Genomic DNA, 18,772 nt, shown 5'->3' on the forward strand with positions numbered 1-18,772 from the left:
TGATCTCGCATTTCCAATGTTAGGGCCTTCAGATATCACCTCTGTAAGTATTTTGTTCTCAGACCAAACTTTGAACTCCAAGCCCTAAAGAAAATGGTACTCTCGGGAAATGCCATCTTGTGTTCAGAATGGGTAAATACTTGTCTGTCTTCACACATGAAGCTCCAGGTATATGTTACCTACAGGCACTCAAGACCATTCCTGTCTGGGTGATAAATTCTTGCTTAACTATAAATCAGTCACTCAGAAAAGAATATCTATTGAGGGGATCTTGATGTTCACGCTCATCTACAGTCCCATTTTTAACACCTCATTACACTTAGATTGCTTAATTAGTGCCACTAATCAAACAAGGATGGAGCCCCAGCCCTGGAGGCAATCTTTTGTCCTGGTCTTTACTCTGCCTTGGGAGATGACTTATTTAGTCTATTTGTTTCTTCTTGCTCACCCTATTTCCTCTAAGAGAGCTAAATCAAATACTTTCATTTAAGGAAGTCTAATAACCCAAACTAGTTAAGCAGTAACATTACCTGAATGATTAAGTCACATACAGTGTTCCTAACATTGGACAGCAGTATTTTTAGATTGTACAGTAGCTTCATTGTATCCTTTATCTCCTCCTTTCAAAACTTGCAGGAAGAGGTAGATATTTCTGTTCCACGGTGTACAGGACAGCTTGTTCAGGAGACAAAGACAAGGTACATACAGACATGCTCAAATTTGGCCATAAATGTAGTGTATTTTCAACATGAGCAAAAAGTCAGAATCAATGGCAGACACAGAGAGCATGTTGGAGAGAGAAAATTTGTTTCCCATACTCAGTTTACAGGCCAGAATAAAGTATGACCCTGAAAAAAATTATTAGGTCAAGGGAAAACAGGGCAAGTATACATCTATGTTTTTAGGTTTTTTCTTCTATTAAGCTCTGTTTTTATGATGTCACTCTTTCTCACTCCATTTTGTATCAGTCAAAGCTTAGGAGGAGAAATTCACAGCCACATCCACACCCTGCTGAATGACCTGATGCAAATATTACTGATGAAACAGTTATGTGGTTCTACTCAGACAGATTTGCTGGCAGAGCCATGTTCCTGAGGAAAAGTGCACAGAGCTACTGAGAAGGAAAAGAGAGTGAATAGATGCACAAATACTTCTTTCAACAGGACCCATCATACCTGCTTCTTACTCCTACCTTCAGAATAAATCCAGTGCTTTTGCAGATCTCATATACTACAATGATAAAGACTGTGAAACACATCAGATGCATGTGTCTTGTCTCAGAAATTACAAAACTGAAGGCTTTCATCAAAGGCAGAAAGCCACTATGATGACATGACTTTTGAAAGTCTATGCTACACCAGTAAGACATAAGGAGTCACAGAGAAAGTGAACACTGATATAGGAAATAAAAGTAAAGAGTGGGAGGAATTGATTAAACCACTGAAGAATGATAAGAGAGTAGTTTAAAGTAAGCTGGAGATGAGGGGGGTAGATTACGAGAGGTGGAGTTGAGTGAGTCATACTTCTATAACTCTATTCACTTTAGTAGAAATACAAAAAATATTTCTGTAACAAACAAAAACCACAGAGGCTTCAGAGCTTACATGCTGTTCAGCAGAGGCAGAAATTCAGGTGGAGAGTGGAATGAGAGGGACAAGAGCTAATGAGGCCTCCAGACCATGAAAGAGGATCACTGAACCCTAACCTGTATCTGTTCATGGGTCATAATGCCTATTTCAGAGGTTGTTTTGAAAACAAAAAGAAATAATACATTAAAATTGTCTTATTCAAAAAACGTGCCAGCAAATACTCAAAATATTGGAAATAGTGCATTTAAAGAAGAGAGGATAAATAGGATGGCTGTGTGTCAACTACCATAAGCAGCTTTTTGAAGTATAGGTCAAATCTGTTGTCAACATTGCTGACTAAGTTAGGACAAGACCTTCATTCTTAAACTACATATGCAAAGTCACACTCTGAAAGATAAGTTGCCTTGGCCAACTAGCAACCATTACTGTGACTGTCATATTGAATATTCTAAAAATCTGCACTAAAAATATTAATCTGATTATTGGCCAGATAGAAATTTTATCTCTTGTTGAAGTTGTATGCACAAATATCACGGAGTCATACCCAATAGTGACTGCAAAGATCTGCGTTTACAGAGCCTGTAGAGCTGCAGGATGAATGGCAGAATTGTTAGTATACACCTAATTTAGTATAGATCTATACCTTATTAGAACATATAGCAGTGATAACACTGCTAAGGACTGTTAGCTTTTGCCACTTGTGCTGGCACTTTCATTTCCTAATCAGGGAATTAACAATGAGAGAATTAACTACAGAAGTCAGAATAGAGTAAGATAATAAATGCTGAAATTCTCAGCTTGCTCAAAGCACAAAGAAAAGAATGTAAGGACTTTTTTCTTATATTTAATGCCAATTAGTAAAGCATGGTTGAGATTAATCATGGAATTCAAACTCAATTAAACATTGCTATAATAAATTACTATTACAGTTACTATTTACAACTTGGTTGTGGCTAATAACCAATGAGACTGGTGCTTATTATAACATAATGTATAATTAGGTAATATTAAATATCTTATGTACTAAATGGCTGTCAAAGATCCCTTCTTAAAAGTGCCTGTCACTATATTTTAGAATAATATAAAAAATAATAAAATACTATTATAATAAAGCACGCTATAATGAGTAGGAGAAAGGAATAGGCTCTAAGAAACAGATGATGCATTGCTTGGTAAGTTGACCTTTCACAAATACCCTCTCCTTCACTGATCTTCTAAATGAAAGGCAAGATTATTTTTAATTACAGCTTATGAGCATACGTATATATAGTCATAATTAAAAGTCAGTCACATCCGAGCCAGCTACAGTTTTGCTATTATAATCTAGAACAACACTTGAGTTAAGGTTGTATGACAAATACCATTCTGCTCTGTTGTATTTGAAATTCTTAATTCTGAAATTTTTCAGCTATGATGTAACCTTTCTTCCCCAAGAGACGGCTCTAATTCTTCAAGAAATATTATACTGGAGCAGAAGGATAAACTTCTGTTCAAAGGACGATTTCTCCCTACAGAAAAGTTTAAGTGCAAAACCATCAACAAAGAAGATGTTCTTTTGTGAGAGAAGAAATAAACTTTTCCCATAAAACGCAAAAAGGTCTTGCTTTTTTAAATAGCTTTAACCATGGAAAACAGCAGAGAATTGAAAGCTAAAAGTTGACATAAAATAACTCTTACTAAAAAGAAATGCCTATGAGTGTTTTATGAAAAATTGGTTTAGAAAAGCTTTTCAAAAGTTCACTGTCTTCATACATGTCTGAGTGGGATTTTTTTTCTAAGCTTTTAAAGAGCACAGCTAGGGAACACTGCTCCAAATGCATGTGTATTGCTAACTCCACAGGGAGATGGAAACCCAAAGTCATACAAAAAATTGCTTGTACTTCTGCTACTGTGCAAAGTCATTCTTTCCTCAAGGAAAAACAACTTCTATTGCCATTTCACTTTTTATAACAGTTACAGAATGAAAGTTGCTGAATGGCATTAATGATACTTTTAGTTTTCATTTTCTCAGGTTTGCTTTTAGCATTAAGTACCATTGGAGTTGGCTACCCTTATTTCTTACTCAAATGCTTCTATTCCTTTTGCTGGGCATCACTGACACTCCTTTAAAGGCACTGTCTTAACACAAAAAACCCATACAGATTCCATTAAAACAATAGTATACAATGGACTAAGGTGGAGTATCTCTTGCTGTACTGAAAAAGACCTTCCTCCAAATACTACTGAGTACGGTCTCATGTAATTTGGATCCTTCTGGCAGTGCTGCATGTCACAGCATGCGCAATGTATTGCGAGAATGGTAGCTGAGTTCTGTTACCAGAGATGAGATGTAACATGCAAGCACTCCCATGGGAATCTTGCTTCTGACTTTCGTTAGATTAAATTCAAAATCTTAAAATGTTTTTGAACATGCTTAGGTTCTCCTTCATATTTATAGAGCACATATCCTGTGGGATTAAAAATCACAAACATCTGCTTTGGTGAAGTTGGATGTAATAAGAACATGATGACAGGACTGGCATTCTTTCTTTATGCCGAAATGCACACTTTGCTTTGAAGATGAATTGATAAAATCAAAGAAAGGACAGTTCTCTTTCTTTGTACAAAGAGGTTTCTTTCTTGGTTTCATTTCACAGTCTAATATAAAAGCTCATTAGTTCAGAGATCTTCAACTATCCCAAAGAGACACAGCATTTATACTGTCCTGCCTCGTTAAATCCGTGTTTTCAGAACCAGAGAATGGAATTTCTTTTTCAATCTTTATTTCTACAGCAAGGAGGTGGGAAAGGTTATTATCATGTTGCTAAGGGAAATGCATCATCCCATCATCAAAAGCCAATATTATAGACTGACAGTACTTGGATAGGGTTATGGCTTGTAAAACCAGTCATTCACATTACTACTGGAACAATATTGCTGTCTCTTGGAGTGAGTCAGGGAGAAATAACAGAAACTGTTACATTTTATATTACTTTTATTTCTATTTAAGGGCACTGGCTCTCAGATGTATTTGACTTTTCCTGGTCTGGCCTCCATTCTACTTGAATTCCAAAGAAAAATGTTTCCCATTTTGAAAATTGACTGAAAATGAAAGATTAAATAATGCTTCGTGCCCCTTTTCTTTGTCTGTTTGTTTCTTGTTTCATTTTCTACTATAAAATAAAAACATGAAGTAATACCTTCATATTTTAATTAGAGCAACTATTGCACTTCAAATAAGTCATTTACAACCGATTTAGAGCTATAAAAGCACCATTTTCTGTAAAAATAAATAAAGGTTCTACGGTGTATTTGTCAGAGTGCTCCTGATACAAACAGAGTAAAGTTTGCTTACTTCAGCTGTGAAATTAAGCATGAGAGCTTATTGCAATTATTTGAAGCTAGATTATTTTTTTTTTTTCTTACACTTTTACCTGAGCTGAGCAGCCCCTTTCTTTGTATGTGACCTATCTTACTGGTTTCCCAGGCACAGGGACAAACAATAACTACTGAATCTGCCTTATAATATTGAGTAGACTTCAATGTGCATTGAATGTGGTTTCACAAGGAAAAAAAGATGTGTGTGCTGTAGTATCCTGGCACAACATTGCTCTACTTCAGCCAAATTTGATTAGAGAGCTAGGGGTCTCGAAAACATGAAACTCCAAAAGAGGAATGAAGATCAGTGAATAGCTAACCACAGATATCCCACCTGTACCTCCACTGATGAAACCACTGAGCAAGCATAGTCCTTAACCGTTCTAGCAGCAGGAATCAGCTGGCTAGCTAGCTTGTTATGAACTGTAGGGTACAACTCTTGCTCAGACATACAAAATATGGGAAAAAAAAAAAACCAAACCAAAACAAAACACAACACCTAAAGTTGTTGTTTTTTGGTTTGTTTTTTTTTTTTTTTTTAATGGGGTTGGCCAGGAGGCTGGTATTTCCTGCGCTGGAGGCATGTGCAGGAGAGACACAAACTTTACATCATCAAACTTCATTAATTCTCCTTCCTTAGCTTTAATTTAATGTCATCAAAAAGTGACCAAAAGCACAACCCAAGCTGCTAATTATTTTCATACAGTAGATGGAAACTTACTGGGGAAATTTTAAAAGAGATGATCCTACGGGTGTAACTTTGTCCATATTATGACACACATTTGAGACAATGGTGCTGAAAACTCCAGTTCCCTCTTCCTTGTCTAAGAAAACAACTGGCAAGGCAACTATTTGCTTGCTGCCACAGCACCACTCTGACACCCAGATGGCCTCAGGAGACCTCTTCCAAGAGTCGAGCTCTGTCTAAGGCCATTCTGTGTCCCAGGGCTGGATACCATGAACCATAGAATCATAGGATAGTTTGAGTTGGAAGTGACCTTAAAGATCATCTAGTTCCAAACTCCCTGCCATGGGCAGGGACACCTTCTACTAGACTAGGTTGCTCAAAGCCTCATCCAACCTGGCCTTCAACACTTCCAGGGATGGGGAACTTCTCCAAGTAACCTGTTCCAGGGCCTCACCACCCTCACAGTAAATAATTTCTTCCTTTTACCTAGTCTAAATCTACTTTTTCAGTTTAAAGCCATTACCTCTTGTTCTGTCACTACATGCCCTTGTCAAAAGTACCTCTCCAGCTTTCTTGTAGTCTCCCTTCAGGTACTGAAAGGCCACTATAAGGTCTCCCCAGAGCCTCCTCTTCTCCAGGCTGAACAGCCCCAACTCTCTCAGCCTGTCCTCACAGGAGAGGGGCTCCAGCCCTCTGATCATCTTTGTGGCCCTCCTCTGGACTCACTCCAACAAGTCCATGCCCTTCTTCTGTTGGGGGCTCCAGAGCTGGACGCAGTACTCCAGGTGGGGTCTCACCAGAGTGGAGCAGAGGGGGAGAATCACCTCCCTCGACCTCCTGGCCACGCTTCTTTCGATGCAGCCCAGGATGCGGTTGGCTTTCTGGGCTGCAAGAGCACATTGTCTGCTCATGTTGAGCTTCTCATCTACCATCACCCCCAAGTCCTTCTCCTCAGGGCTGCTCTTGATCCATTCTCTCCTCAGCCTGTATTTGTGCTTGAAATTGCCCCAACCCATGTCCAGAACGTGAAGTCAGGTGAAAAAGTGAGACAGGGTCACTTGTTCCTCAAAGCTTAAACTTTACAAAGTTACAGATATTGTTTTATCCATTATTATTAAAATTATCTAAAATGACAGGCCTGTGGCTTACACTGGATTTACACTAAAACTGTTCTTAGACTTATCTTTAGTGTCTCCTGTATCTTCGTGGTAAGTAATCATTGTTTCATTAAACCAGGTACTTGAAATGCAATTGTCCTGGTTTTGGCAGGTATGGAGTTAATTTTCCTCTCAGTAGCTGGTGTGTTTTGGATTTTGTGTGTGAAGAATGTTGGTAAACACCTTGATGATATGAGTTGTGAATGAGACCAAGGACTCCGTCCTGCTTTCCAAGACTCACTAATTTGCAGATGCAGGAAGCTGGGAGAAAGACAGACAGAATAATTGACCCAAACTGGCCAAAGAGAGTATTCCATGCCATAAACATCACACTCAGTATATAAGTGGGGGCTGGCCAGGCTGGGTATCTGCCTTCCTGGCATCCATCTTTCTCCCTCGTTTTGCTGGCATCATTCCCTCTACCTTGCTGGCTCCCTTTTGCTCCTTTGCTTGCTGCTCGGTTTTGTTTCCGTGATCGCTGCTCGGGACGGGCTGTATCGGTCATTGGGACATCGGGTGGTGAGAAAACATATATTGTTCACTTTGTATATTTTAATATCCTTATATTCTGTTATTATTGTAGTTTTCCCTTGTTATTTTAGTAAATTGTCTTCATCTCAACCCATGAGTTCTCCTTCCTTCCCAATTCTTTCCCCCATCCCTCTGGGGAAGGGGATGGTGAGCGAGAAACTGTGTGGTAATTCGGTATAAACCATCACAGCAATATAAAGAGAAATTAATTTATGAAAAATGACATACACATATATACAAGAATGCACTTATCAAAATGTATCACCAGCAGATGAGATGGATAAAAACATAGTCTTATAAATAATGGTTTATAGCTCTAGTCTGCCAGAAAAATAATTTTCTCAAAACCAATAATGTTTTCTTTTATGTATTTCTTGAAACCTGCATGGTGTATATATATAAGAACATCTCTCGATACTACAGCAATTTAAAGAAAAGGAAGCAGTAACAATAGCACTTCATAGTACTTCAGATAACACGATAAACCAAAATTTATATACAATATTTATTATGAAATTAATTAACTGTACCTTGAAAAATAACGGCTCTTCAGGAAGAGGGCTAACGGGGAGTGAGGTGGTGCTACTAGCTGGACTCATGTCTGTACTCTGAAAGAAAAGTACACAGGAGTTTGCATTTCAAATCAAGTTCTACGGACATCTTTTTACATTTTGGGGGGAAAAAAAAGCTCAGAAACAACACTGAAAAGCCAACAGAGTTAGATTGACAAAGCAACTGTAATCTGTACTGTATTTACTTTTAATTTGTTAAAGTAAGTATTTCACTAATGGGTAAGCACTTCGCATTTTTTTTGTTTTACATGAATTCCCCATTCAAAGACTGAAACATATGCACAAATATGCAAACATACTGTGTCTACAAAAGAGTAATACAAGAGGAGAACTGAGAACACAAAAATTTGTTCACATAAAACAAGCTATGATATACTATTTTTATTTTTTTAAAATTATTATTTTTTGGATAGCCTAATAGTAAAGTTAGAAGCAAAATTAACAGGAAAGCAATACATTGCAGGAAAGTATATGGATAAAAATTTTTAAAAAGATCACTTTCACATGAGTCAGTGTATCTTACAAATGAGCACCGATACATGGAAAGAAACAGTGAACAGCAACGTCAATAATGAAAATAAATCAGTACACTTTAATGGATCTATCCAGTCAAAATGTTTGAACGACTGATCCAAACCCCCACTATTTTTAAGGTAATATTTCAGTAACCTGTTGGTTAGCGTGGTCATTATTTTTATAGACGTGACAGATATGAAAATAAGTGTGGAAAGTCTTAATAGTTTAGAAAGATAATAATGATAGAAGAACAAAATCTGGATTTGAAAAAATACACAAACAATACCAAGATTGTTCTGCAGAAAACTACAACATACGATACTTCTTGGGAAATAAGTCCTTAACTGCCAAAATGAAAAAATCTACCGCCACCACCAACAAGACAGAAAAGATGTACTGGAGAATATATATTAAAAAAAGAAGTTTGCATGGGCCAGAAGTTCATTTCCTTTTCACACCGTGGCATTGCAATGCAGAATGATTTAATGAATTAAACTTATGGAATTAATCAATCAATCCGGTTTCATATTGCTATGAATTTATTATGACCCCTTTGATAAACCCAAAGTCTGCAACCAACTGGTACAGAATGAGAACCGAGATAAATTCTTGGGTACAAAATCCCTATGTCAGATCTGAAATAGAGAGCACAGACACCTACTGAGAAAATCACTGAGTTTAATCAGAGACATATCGGTTACATCATACCTGAAAGAAAAGACAACAGTTACTTGCTGAATAAAAGGGATGCAAGTAAAGGAGAAAGGAGGGGGCCATGGTAATGATTTCCTAAGAAAAAGAAAGAGACGGGCAGTTTATAACCTATGGAACATAAAGAAGCTGTTGAGGAATAAGGGAGCTTATAACATGTCAGAAAGCCAATATCTTTGTTGAATCCATCGCACTGGTATTTAGAAACATGACAAATTTTAACGCGGACTCCCGCACTTGATCATCAAGGAAACTGGCTGATAATATTTACTAAAAGGAAGTGAAACATAGCTCTTCTAGATTAAACTCAAAGTACAGACAAAACCAGAGACCTCCTCTATGAGAACATTCTGCTTCAAAAGCCAACAGTTCAGCTGAGGACAATTTGTCTTTTAATTTACACAGAATTGAAAAAAAAAAAATGAGAGAGGAAAAAAGAAATCAAGTAGCTGCTTTCCAAACCAAACCAAGCACCCTAATTTGCAATTAGAAGTGCGCAGGAAGGCAGTTCAATCTTTTAAGCATTGAAACTGCCTCAGTATGAAAATCTGCAAAGCAGATTGGTACCTGTACACTACACGAGCTGCAAGTTCTTCAGTGATGCTGGAATGTAAGGAAGGACGAACAGCCCTGAGGATGCTGAAGTTGCTTATAAAACTCCTCAAAGCACATCCACACAATGGCCTTGGAAAAACATCTGCTCTTCCGTGATGACTGGACACGAGCCAGCCCAGGTCTGGATGCCATGCTGATGTGGCACCATGCCTGAACTAGAAAGCCTGCTGAAAGGTGGGGGATATCAGTAGGGGAATTGTGACTACACCGCTTCTGGGCTGCAAACAGTTTGTGTCTGGCCAGACAGGAGCATTGGCAGAAGAGCCTGTGTCTGGCTACAGCTGTCCACGTATACATACCCTCAGTGGCCCCTCCAACAACTTCAGTAATTTTCCTCTCTAAGGAATGCAGAGCAGCTTCTCTACCAGCATAAATTAATTAAAGGCAGTGGCACCAGCACAGTTTATTATAGCTGAGAATTGAGTGAGACAGTATCAAAAGCGTTGTTTCTCGAGCTATTAACAAAACCCCCTTCCAGACTAATCACTGCTTTGAGAGGTCTTGTCAGCTTGCCCTCCTGAAGGGATATATTAACATTTTCAAACAACATCATACCTCCCACTTAAATTTACTGTCCATGAGGTATTTGTCATAATCACACTTTGCAGTCTAAAGCAAAAAACCTACCTCTGTGGAATTCACCCAATGAGGACTTTTTATTTGATGTTGCCTAAATCAATTACATTCTCAGAAAAGTAGCACTCACTTTAAGTCTGGCTTAAAGTTAATAAATTTTAGTTATAAATTAACTAGAAGATGCTACACCAATCATATCTTACAACTTGTAATAGATGTTAAACATCATTTGTACCATAATTATACATATTAGGTAAAATTAGGCACATTAAGACATCTCCTAATTTTGCAGTACTTTGCTGTATAACTGTAACATTTTGAAAGGCATTTTTGATGCACAGTGATAGCACAGTTGAATTTTGTAGACTGAACTTTTTCCCTGCATCATTGGAAACCTCTGAGTGTTCTGGGGGGCACAGAATGTTGCAAAGCTTTAATCACCTAAACTCCATTTTTGAAATGTCTCAATACCAAGCAATTAAAGTATTTCTCAGAACAACAGTTTAGAAAATACTGTCTCACCTATAACGAGAAGATTGGCTGTGCTAACAGCTTATCTTCAGAAAGTAATGATAAAAATGTGATTAACTGTCAGGAAAATTCTTGATAAGGCAAAGGAAGAAAAGAAATCTAAAAGAACAATTTTTTTCCCACTTATGCATCCTATTTAGAGATCCAGGCTTGAGACCTTTTTGAGGACAACTTCCCACCATTTTATCTAGATTAAAGAGAAAGCAGCTCTTTCCGAAGTTGTTTTGAAGTAGTCATGGGCTTGGTTTTGTTTTTCTTTTTTTCCACTTGTGTATACCTGCCTCAAAACAGAATGTTTCATAAACCTGCATACTAATGTAAACTGTCTAACGGCAAGTTAGAGAATGTAGACAGTGTTCTTCAGCAGTACAGAAGATCAAGTCTATGTAAATGCACGTTGTTAAAATCGTGTTCCTTTGAAAACAATAGTAATCTTCCAGTCTTCAGCAACTGTTCCTTAAATGAAAAAAAAAAAAAAATCACCTCACATCATAAATTGGGATTTTTCTCACTACAAATCCTTATATTTAATCCAGTCTTCTCTAGGAAGAGGCCTATGTATCAACCTTTGTTAATTGTACCATAAAATATGGACCGTCCACTGTACATCATCTACTGACAGAAGCCGATTTAATTTGCTACAACTGCTTTTCAACAAGGGTAAACACTGCGATGATAGGCAGCAGGCATTGACTTCTCTGGAGATCAGTATCGCAATGTATTGATCTAAGAAGTTAATACTGACAGAGAAAACCTTCAGTGGATATTAGAGCTAGAGATTAAATAAATCTTTATAATAACTGAAGACAAGAAAAGACAATCTGTGTACTTTATCACTTTTTCTAAGGAGTAGCAGATGAGTGTTTTACAGACTTTCAGGGTGATAGTTTTAGCTATATCATAAGTTATGCCACTAAATATCATTCAATAACCTGGAAGTTGCGTAGAACTAGGAAATCAAATAAGTGCAGTCAGCAAGCTCAGTAGTGACATTTTGATATACTGAAGGTAGCCAAAGACTTGCAAATGGATTTATTAATGGGTCCGCACAACATCTTTATGAAATGTTGTGCTTAAATATTATCCCATTTTATCAATAATATTGGGAAAAAAAAAAAGTGGAAGTGATTTGCCCAAAGCTATTAAGGGCTGTTAAAAACAAAGACGGAAATCAGGAACTCACAAGTCCAAGCGCTCCAGTTGTTCATCCAGCTTGTGCAATGTTCCCCTACATACTACTGGAGTGCTGTGATTTCTTTAGTTTCTATATCATTTAATGTCATGAAGAGTTTTTGTTGATACACACACTTCCTGCAAATAAAATTACTGTAAACAATTGAGGCCAGCAAAATCAAAACTAGTTTTGTAAGAAAAAATAGTAGATATATGAAATGAGCTTCCACCCCCCACCATGTCAGATTAATTTTCCCCAATATCTCCAGTCTCACTCACTAAGAATGGAAGTGCCTCCTTAAAATACGTTTAAGCCTATTTTCTAACATCTTCAAATGCAATTCATAAACTTATTTCACATGTATTAATCATGTTATTAATCATATGTTAATCATAAACTTATTTCACATGTATTTTATTAGTAGATGTAGTTAATTATTCTTACTAATTACTAATATATGCAATTATTAGCTGAGACATTTCATTACTATTTTCAGGTATTTGCCTGGTACATTGCCTAGCGCTTGCTGCTCCCACAGCTTAGAAGGCTGCGTGGCTCTGGCATCTGACCTGAGCTATTGTTGCTCCCATTGCAGGAGAGAATCATAAACTACAGCTGCTACTGCTTCTTGCTTCCTCTTTTTATGCTAGTATGTGAGGTGTAGATAGCCAAATACATTTTTAGTGGTTCAATTATCTACTGATTCTCAGTCAGCATTTAGTATACAGGCGGACAGATTAGCCTCGATTCCTCTCACAATCTAAGCAAAGCTGATCACCTGAGCTGTGAAATGCCAGTGGGAAATTTCACTTCATTTAAGATAAGATGCTGATCTGTCCTTAAAAGCATTTGTATGTCTAGCACTACTTATTTTAGAAGACTCTAAGTTCCCAGGAACTCTGAACAAACATATTAAATGTAATATTTTGCAAATTTTTTTCTTCAGTAAGGAGAGATCAAGATGAAGGATCTTTTGTTGACTGCTATTTGTTTCTACTTTTAAAAAATAGCAGGAAAGATGCTCTGTTAGCCTTCTAATTAGGCTAAATTAATTATAAAGCCCATAACCAGCAAGTAACACAAGGATTGTATAACCAGTCCACGGTTTGTTGCAAGGCTACAGTGTTTGAAATAGTTTAGACTCAGATTATATTTTTACATTGTTTAATTTAAATTTAATATATACTTAATTTACTCAAATATTTACATTTACCAAGCTAGCTATCTGCCCTCTTTTTATACTACATGCAAAAGTGTAAGAATACCAAAGTACCAGGCACAAATTACTATTATTATCTGCTTTTCAACATCTGAAAGTGACACTATGAAAAAATCTAGCATATAAAACATCTGGTAGCTGGCAGAAGGATAACACCTTATTAAACATGTTTTTAAATTTGTAAACAAAGTAGATAACTGAACTAAGCCTCTAAATAGAGGCTCAGGATTTGGAGGTTGCTCATTTACAATTAAGTACATACAGCGAAAAAAAAAAAACCAGTCTGTTTTTGTAAGCATATAAATGCCATGTTTCTCATAATAGAAAATGATGTATATATCACCACCTAACAGATTTATTAACAGCCAATATCCTTTCCTTTCTGCTCTTTATTTTCACCTTGATTTTTCATTGCTTATCCTTCCAGTTTGTCTTCATTCCTCACTTTCCTCCGCAAGACTCATAATAAACAGAGACACAAGTTTCCTCTGTCAGATAACTCCCTGGCACACAGAGGTCAGATGAAGGGTCCATCAATATGTAGGAGAAAACCACTTTTACCTTCACAAACAGCAAATTCAACTCCAGTTAATCTCTAAAAACCCCCTCCACTTCTACTTGCAAGCAGAATGTAATTTGGACAACGACTCGGGGGTTAACATCTTTGTGAAGAGTACCACAGGATCATCAATGACTGTCCCTGTGTGAGCTGGGACTGCTACTTATGACACTTAATATAAAGTGCAACTCCAGTCATATTTTTATCCTAATGAAAACCAGGCGGTTGCTTTCACAGACGCAAATGCTTTGATGACAACACAGTGGAGAACTGATTTCCTTGAGCAAAACTCTACTCCCTCTTCAGATTCTATTGTTTCTTTCATACTTCATTGACTATACTATCCAGCCTTGACATTTTGTTATTGTATATTCTTCCCTAATAATATCATATAACATCAGCCTTTTCTGCTCTTTCAGCAGTCAATTGAGAGAACCAAGCACCCTCCTGGGATTTTAATCTGCAGGCTGCCTCTTTCAATTGCTTTTCTTTCCTTGCAGAACATCTTTCAGGTTCAAACATACACATTTTTTTTTTCTCAAACTGCATTCAGTTCTGTAGCAAACACGATGGCTGTCTCACACAGTAGGCTCAGTGACTTTTTTTTTTTTTTTTTTTTTTTTTTACTCCAGTCACAAAGACATTTTCTTTCTCCAAAGCCTGCATCACAGCACTAACAGTAATACTGGTACTCCTACAGCCACAGCCTGAACCTGGAAAAAAATGTCTTCATCCACTCAAAGAAGAGTCTATCAGCAAACTACCTCTGAGCTCTTCCAAAGTTCTACATCTTCCCTGCATACAGATCCATCGTTTTTCTGCCTTTCCAAACAAAACACTTAGAAAATAATTAATCAATTAATTACACGCAGAAGGATCAATCTGACAAGAGGACAGCCTTCTCTCCCTCCCTTACACATTCATGCATGTTCTGCATCGTTACATATCATAACGTATTGGGATGAACACAAAAGCTGGAGCCAAGAAAGATCAGACATTAATACAAACAACAGATGCACCTACAGTTACATTAAAGAAGACAAAACCATGCACAGGATATATACATTTATATGCTTCTGGATATGTGGAAATAACTGTCTCGACGAGCTGGGAAAAAAAATGCTCCCGAAAACAGGTTGTTCTGTAAGTTCCTCTGAAGTATCCGCAGATATGAACCTCTGAAAGAGGTTCATGATCTCCTTACAGACTATGTAATGTCTTTTTTAGTCTACAAGAAAAAGACATGATTCTTTCAAGACGAAAATCTACTTGCACTTGCTATTTCTCTAACGTACAGCTTTTCTCATACACTAAACTCATGTCCAAAAAACTACACGTGCTTTACTGTCCAGTACATCCTTTACCCATATGTACATATGGATATAGGTGATATCTCCTGCAATGCTGCGGTGAATCTTCTGCCTACAGTTCCCCTGCCACTTATCATTTTCATGTGAATGATAATGTTTCATAACATTAATAAAACTTATTTTTAAAATGTGAACATAATGAGGCCAGCCTGATTTGCAGCTCAAATGTCCAGTTGTTTTCTACTTTTCTTTTACTTTGTAAGGGTCAAGAACAACATTGCCAGATTTTCACACTTGTGTTTTAAATGTGAGGCTCTGTTTTATTTTTCTGTATATCTCAAAAAGATTCAGATGCCTTCAATTGCTATGCATTTCACTGAGGTTTTAACAAGCCACTTTACACTTTCTAAATGTTGTGACTGCAATTATTCTCACTTCTTCATCAGTTCTCAGAAGGTTTTTTACAATTTCAGTATGGAACCACTTCTGACAGGGTATTTTAACTTATTTAGATGCAGGGTTTCACTCTCAAAGCTGTCTTGAATTCTCCAGTAACAGCTTAAAGAAAACATGTTAAACATCTGTATATGTCTGCTGCTAAATCATGGAAGACAGCTTTTTTTTTTTTTTTTTTTTTTTTTTCCCCCCCCACTGCAAGAAAAGAAGCAAGTGACATTTAACAACTTGAAATATGCTTTCCCTGGCTGCAGCACTACTTCTGCATGATGTTGTTAGAAATAAAAGGTACACATTTAGTAAGTAAGTTTTGCCATGTTATTTGCTTCACAGTGTTCTTAATACTAATGCTCTTTAATGTTTTTAGCAAGTTGAATCCCTTTGTGTAATATAAGATTATATTTCAGCTCCTGAGAAATAAAAATTCTGATTACCACAGACGCAGTTTTGAAGTATGCTAAGCCTGCTTTTTGGTTTAGTAAGTGGGTTTCAAAGTGGAGCTGATCAAGGCAGAACAAATATTCCTTGATTTGTAAATATGAGGTATGCATTTCTATCTTCAGACAGTAGATTTCATTCTTAAGAGAAAGATTAAGAAGGGTAAGGCACAATGGGAACTTCAACTCCCACCCTGGCAGAGAGTTCAACAGAAACTACTCCATGGGCAGTAAGCTATCCATAGTCTTTCTAGCTCTACTTGCTTTTCTTCCCTTCTCTAGTCTAATATTTACCTCTGCTCCCACCAGCTCAAACCAAGAACCATCGTCTGCTCTTTCTTACCTCTTGCACAGCATCTTCTATTCACAGTACTTCCCACTCCTGCACCCATCCCATCACCAACACTACTCCTGTTCTGCCATCCAGCTGAACCTGAAAATCTTCCCACCTTTCTACCTTTATCCCTTCCTTTGGTCCCACGCTCATCCCTTTTCAGTCCATACCTACAGGCTGATATATAAAATATATTAAAATATGTGTTATATATAGATATAAAAATACAAAAATACACACAGAAAATTGACTGAAGGAATCTCTTTATGTAGTTGCTGGGATGCAGTAGCCATACGATTGGTTTGCTACTGAAAAGATACACAGTGAAGCTGGTTAAATACTGCATGTCTGAAAAATATGTCAGGTTTCACCACAGTGAATCTCCATTTTGACACAGCTTCTCAGCCCCAAGCTCTGTACAGCCTGGGGAAGCCACAGCGCAAACTGATGCAACTTGCAAGGAATGGTGGAGTCGAAGTTGCCTGTACGAGTACTTCAGCACTGCATTATCATTATTTTTAGAGCCCTCAGCTGAACATTTTGCTTTCATTTTTGCGTTTTGCAACGGAATTATATACTAAACTTGCTGAGCTATTGGCAATAAAATGATCTATTAAACTTGCTGAGATACCTGAATAGCATTTTATAAAGCCATTAGCAATAAAATATTCATTTTTTTTCATTTATATTATGTCCAGGAATACAAATGAGTATAATTTCTTCCTACACTTCAACATTAATATGGAAACCAGGAAGAAAAATGGAACACACCTTTCACATTCATTTAACTGCAATAAAATATAAAAAGTTTTTCAAATGAACAATACTTAAAAAAAAAAAACACCTGTCTGTTTTCTATTGTACATGCATCTCCCCTATTGTGGTTATATATTTATTTATTTTCTAGTTTGGTAATTCTGCAAGGCAAGGTTACAATACTGGCTCAATCACCATGTGACAAATCAGTATTCCTTGATATAGCTTTGGTAGAACTATTCCAAAAATAAATTAGCAAGGGTCAAAGCAAACGAGGAGACATGTCAGCAAACTCCTAGGCTCATGCTACAGGCTAGGGGTTTATTCATATTCATGTTATGCCGTCAAGCAGCTGGCACCCTGGCTTATCTGATGGCAATCTCTCTACATGGCTCCATTTAGGTTATTTTATGGGCTTCTTCTCCCTTCCCCTTGCATCCACCACTACATTTTTAGCTCTCAGCAGCTGCCACCGCTTACAAAAATCTCTGTGGGTTCAGTTATGGTAAAAACAGAAGTTTTTCTTGGCATCATCCTCGCCTCTCTCACTCCTCAGTCCCACAGAGGTGACGGCAGGCGCTAACACCGCTTGGCTGCCGCAGGGAGGCCGTGCGGCTGCCTCTGCATCAGCCGCTTCCAGAGGCAAGCTCCTGAAGAGCGAACTGCATGTGACTGCTGTGTTCCAGGCATGAGCTGTCATCTGAGTTACAAGGAAAAGCCAGTTCCCCAACTTCTTCCTAGAATTCCTGAGAACTCCAAGGGAAACTGATATCCAAAAGGACATCAAACACCACCCAGAGAGATCACAGGATCTGCAAGCAGCAGACACACTCTGGGTTTAAGCGATGTCCACCAGCAGAGAGGGGCTGAAAAGCCTGGCTCACATCACTCCTTTTGTATTCTGGCTCTCACCCTACTGCTGCTCCCAACCTGTCACGGGGGCCAAGTTCAACACAAAAATTTCATCAGTCTGTCTCTTAAAGTTGGGACAATTTTCTATTTATCTGCATCAGATACTGCATCCAAACAAAAATCTTGGAAAGGATTTTGCTCCAAGAATAGAGACGAATGTTTTTCGGCAAAGAATTTGCACTGGAATACGGGAAATGAACAGATCAAATGTAAGAAAGTTTTAGCATGTACACCACAGATGCAAAAAAAACCAAAACTTGTGGAACACTGCATTTTCAACAGAATAAACCAATATTGAGGGAACACTCATCAATATCTATCACCCATGTCTATCTATTTTATTATACCCTTCAAATAACAGACACATAGGGCTTTTTTGCAAGAAGTTCTGCTTCAATCAGAGCACATGATAATGGCTTTCAAAAACTTCTTAATATTTTTATTAACATACAACACTCATATAGGAACACTGTATGTTGCAATAGTTGTCTGTGGCAACTGTGATGTTGCAAAGGGTCTGGAAGCTGCCCATATACGATTAGAAGAAAATTCTGCTGTCACATTTCAGTCCTTTGTAGTGTAATGGCTCCATTTCTTTCACTCATTTATGCTTGTCCTTCAGTAGTATAAAGTCTAGTTGGTTTCGGTATTAGAAGGGCGATGGCTAGGTGCCCAGAAGCAGTTTTAACCCTTGTCATAGCCAGAGACACAGAGTTCAGTACAAGGAGCTCTGGGAAATCTTACATTAAACAAAACTGCATCAAAATACTTT

The 18,772-nt window shown here is 37.5% G+C and overlaps 1 protein-coding gene across 3 annotated transcripts in view; it reads right to left on the reverse strand.

The window, feature by feature from the left end:
- Positions 1-18,772, reverse strand: part of CCSER1 (coiled-coil serine rich protein 1) — a 704,856-nt gene that overhangs the window by 366,223 nt on the left and 319,861 nt on the right. For all 3 annotated transcript variants that reach the window (XM_086746418.1, XM_086746420.1, XM_086746419.1), the window contains one exon: positions 7,853-7,930. In XM_086746418.1, coding sequence (XP_086602544.1) covers positions 7,853-7,930 — 78 coding nt within the window. The remainder of the gene's footprint in view (positions 1-7,852; positions 7,931-18,772) is intronic.

Source organism: Chlamydotis macqueenii, chromosome 4 (genome assembly GCF_036417535.1).
Source record: "Chlamydotis macqueenii isolate bChlMac1 chromosome 4, bChlMac1.mat, whole genome shotgun sequence".
NCBI lineage: Eukaryota > Metazoa > Chordata > Aves > Otidiformes > Otididae > Chlamydotis > Chlamydotis macqueenii.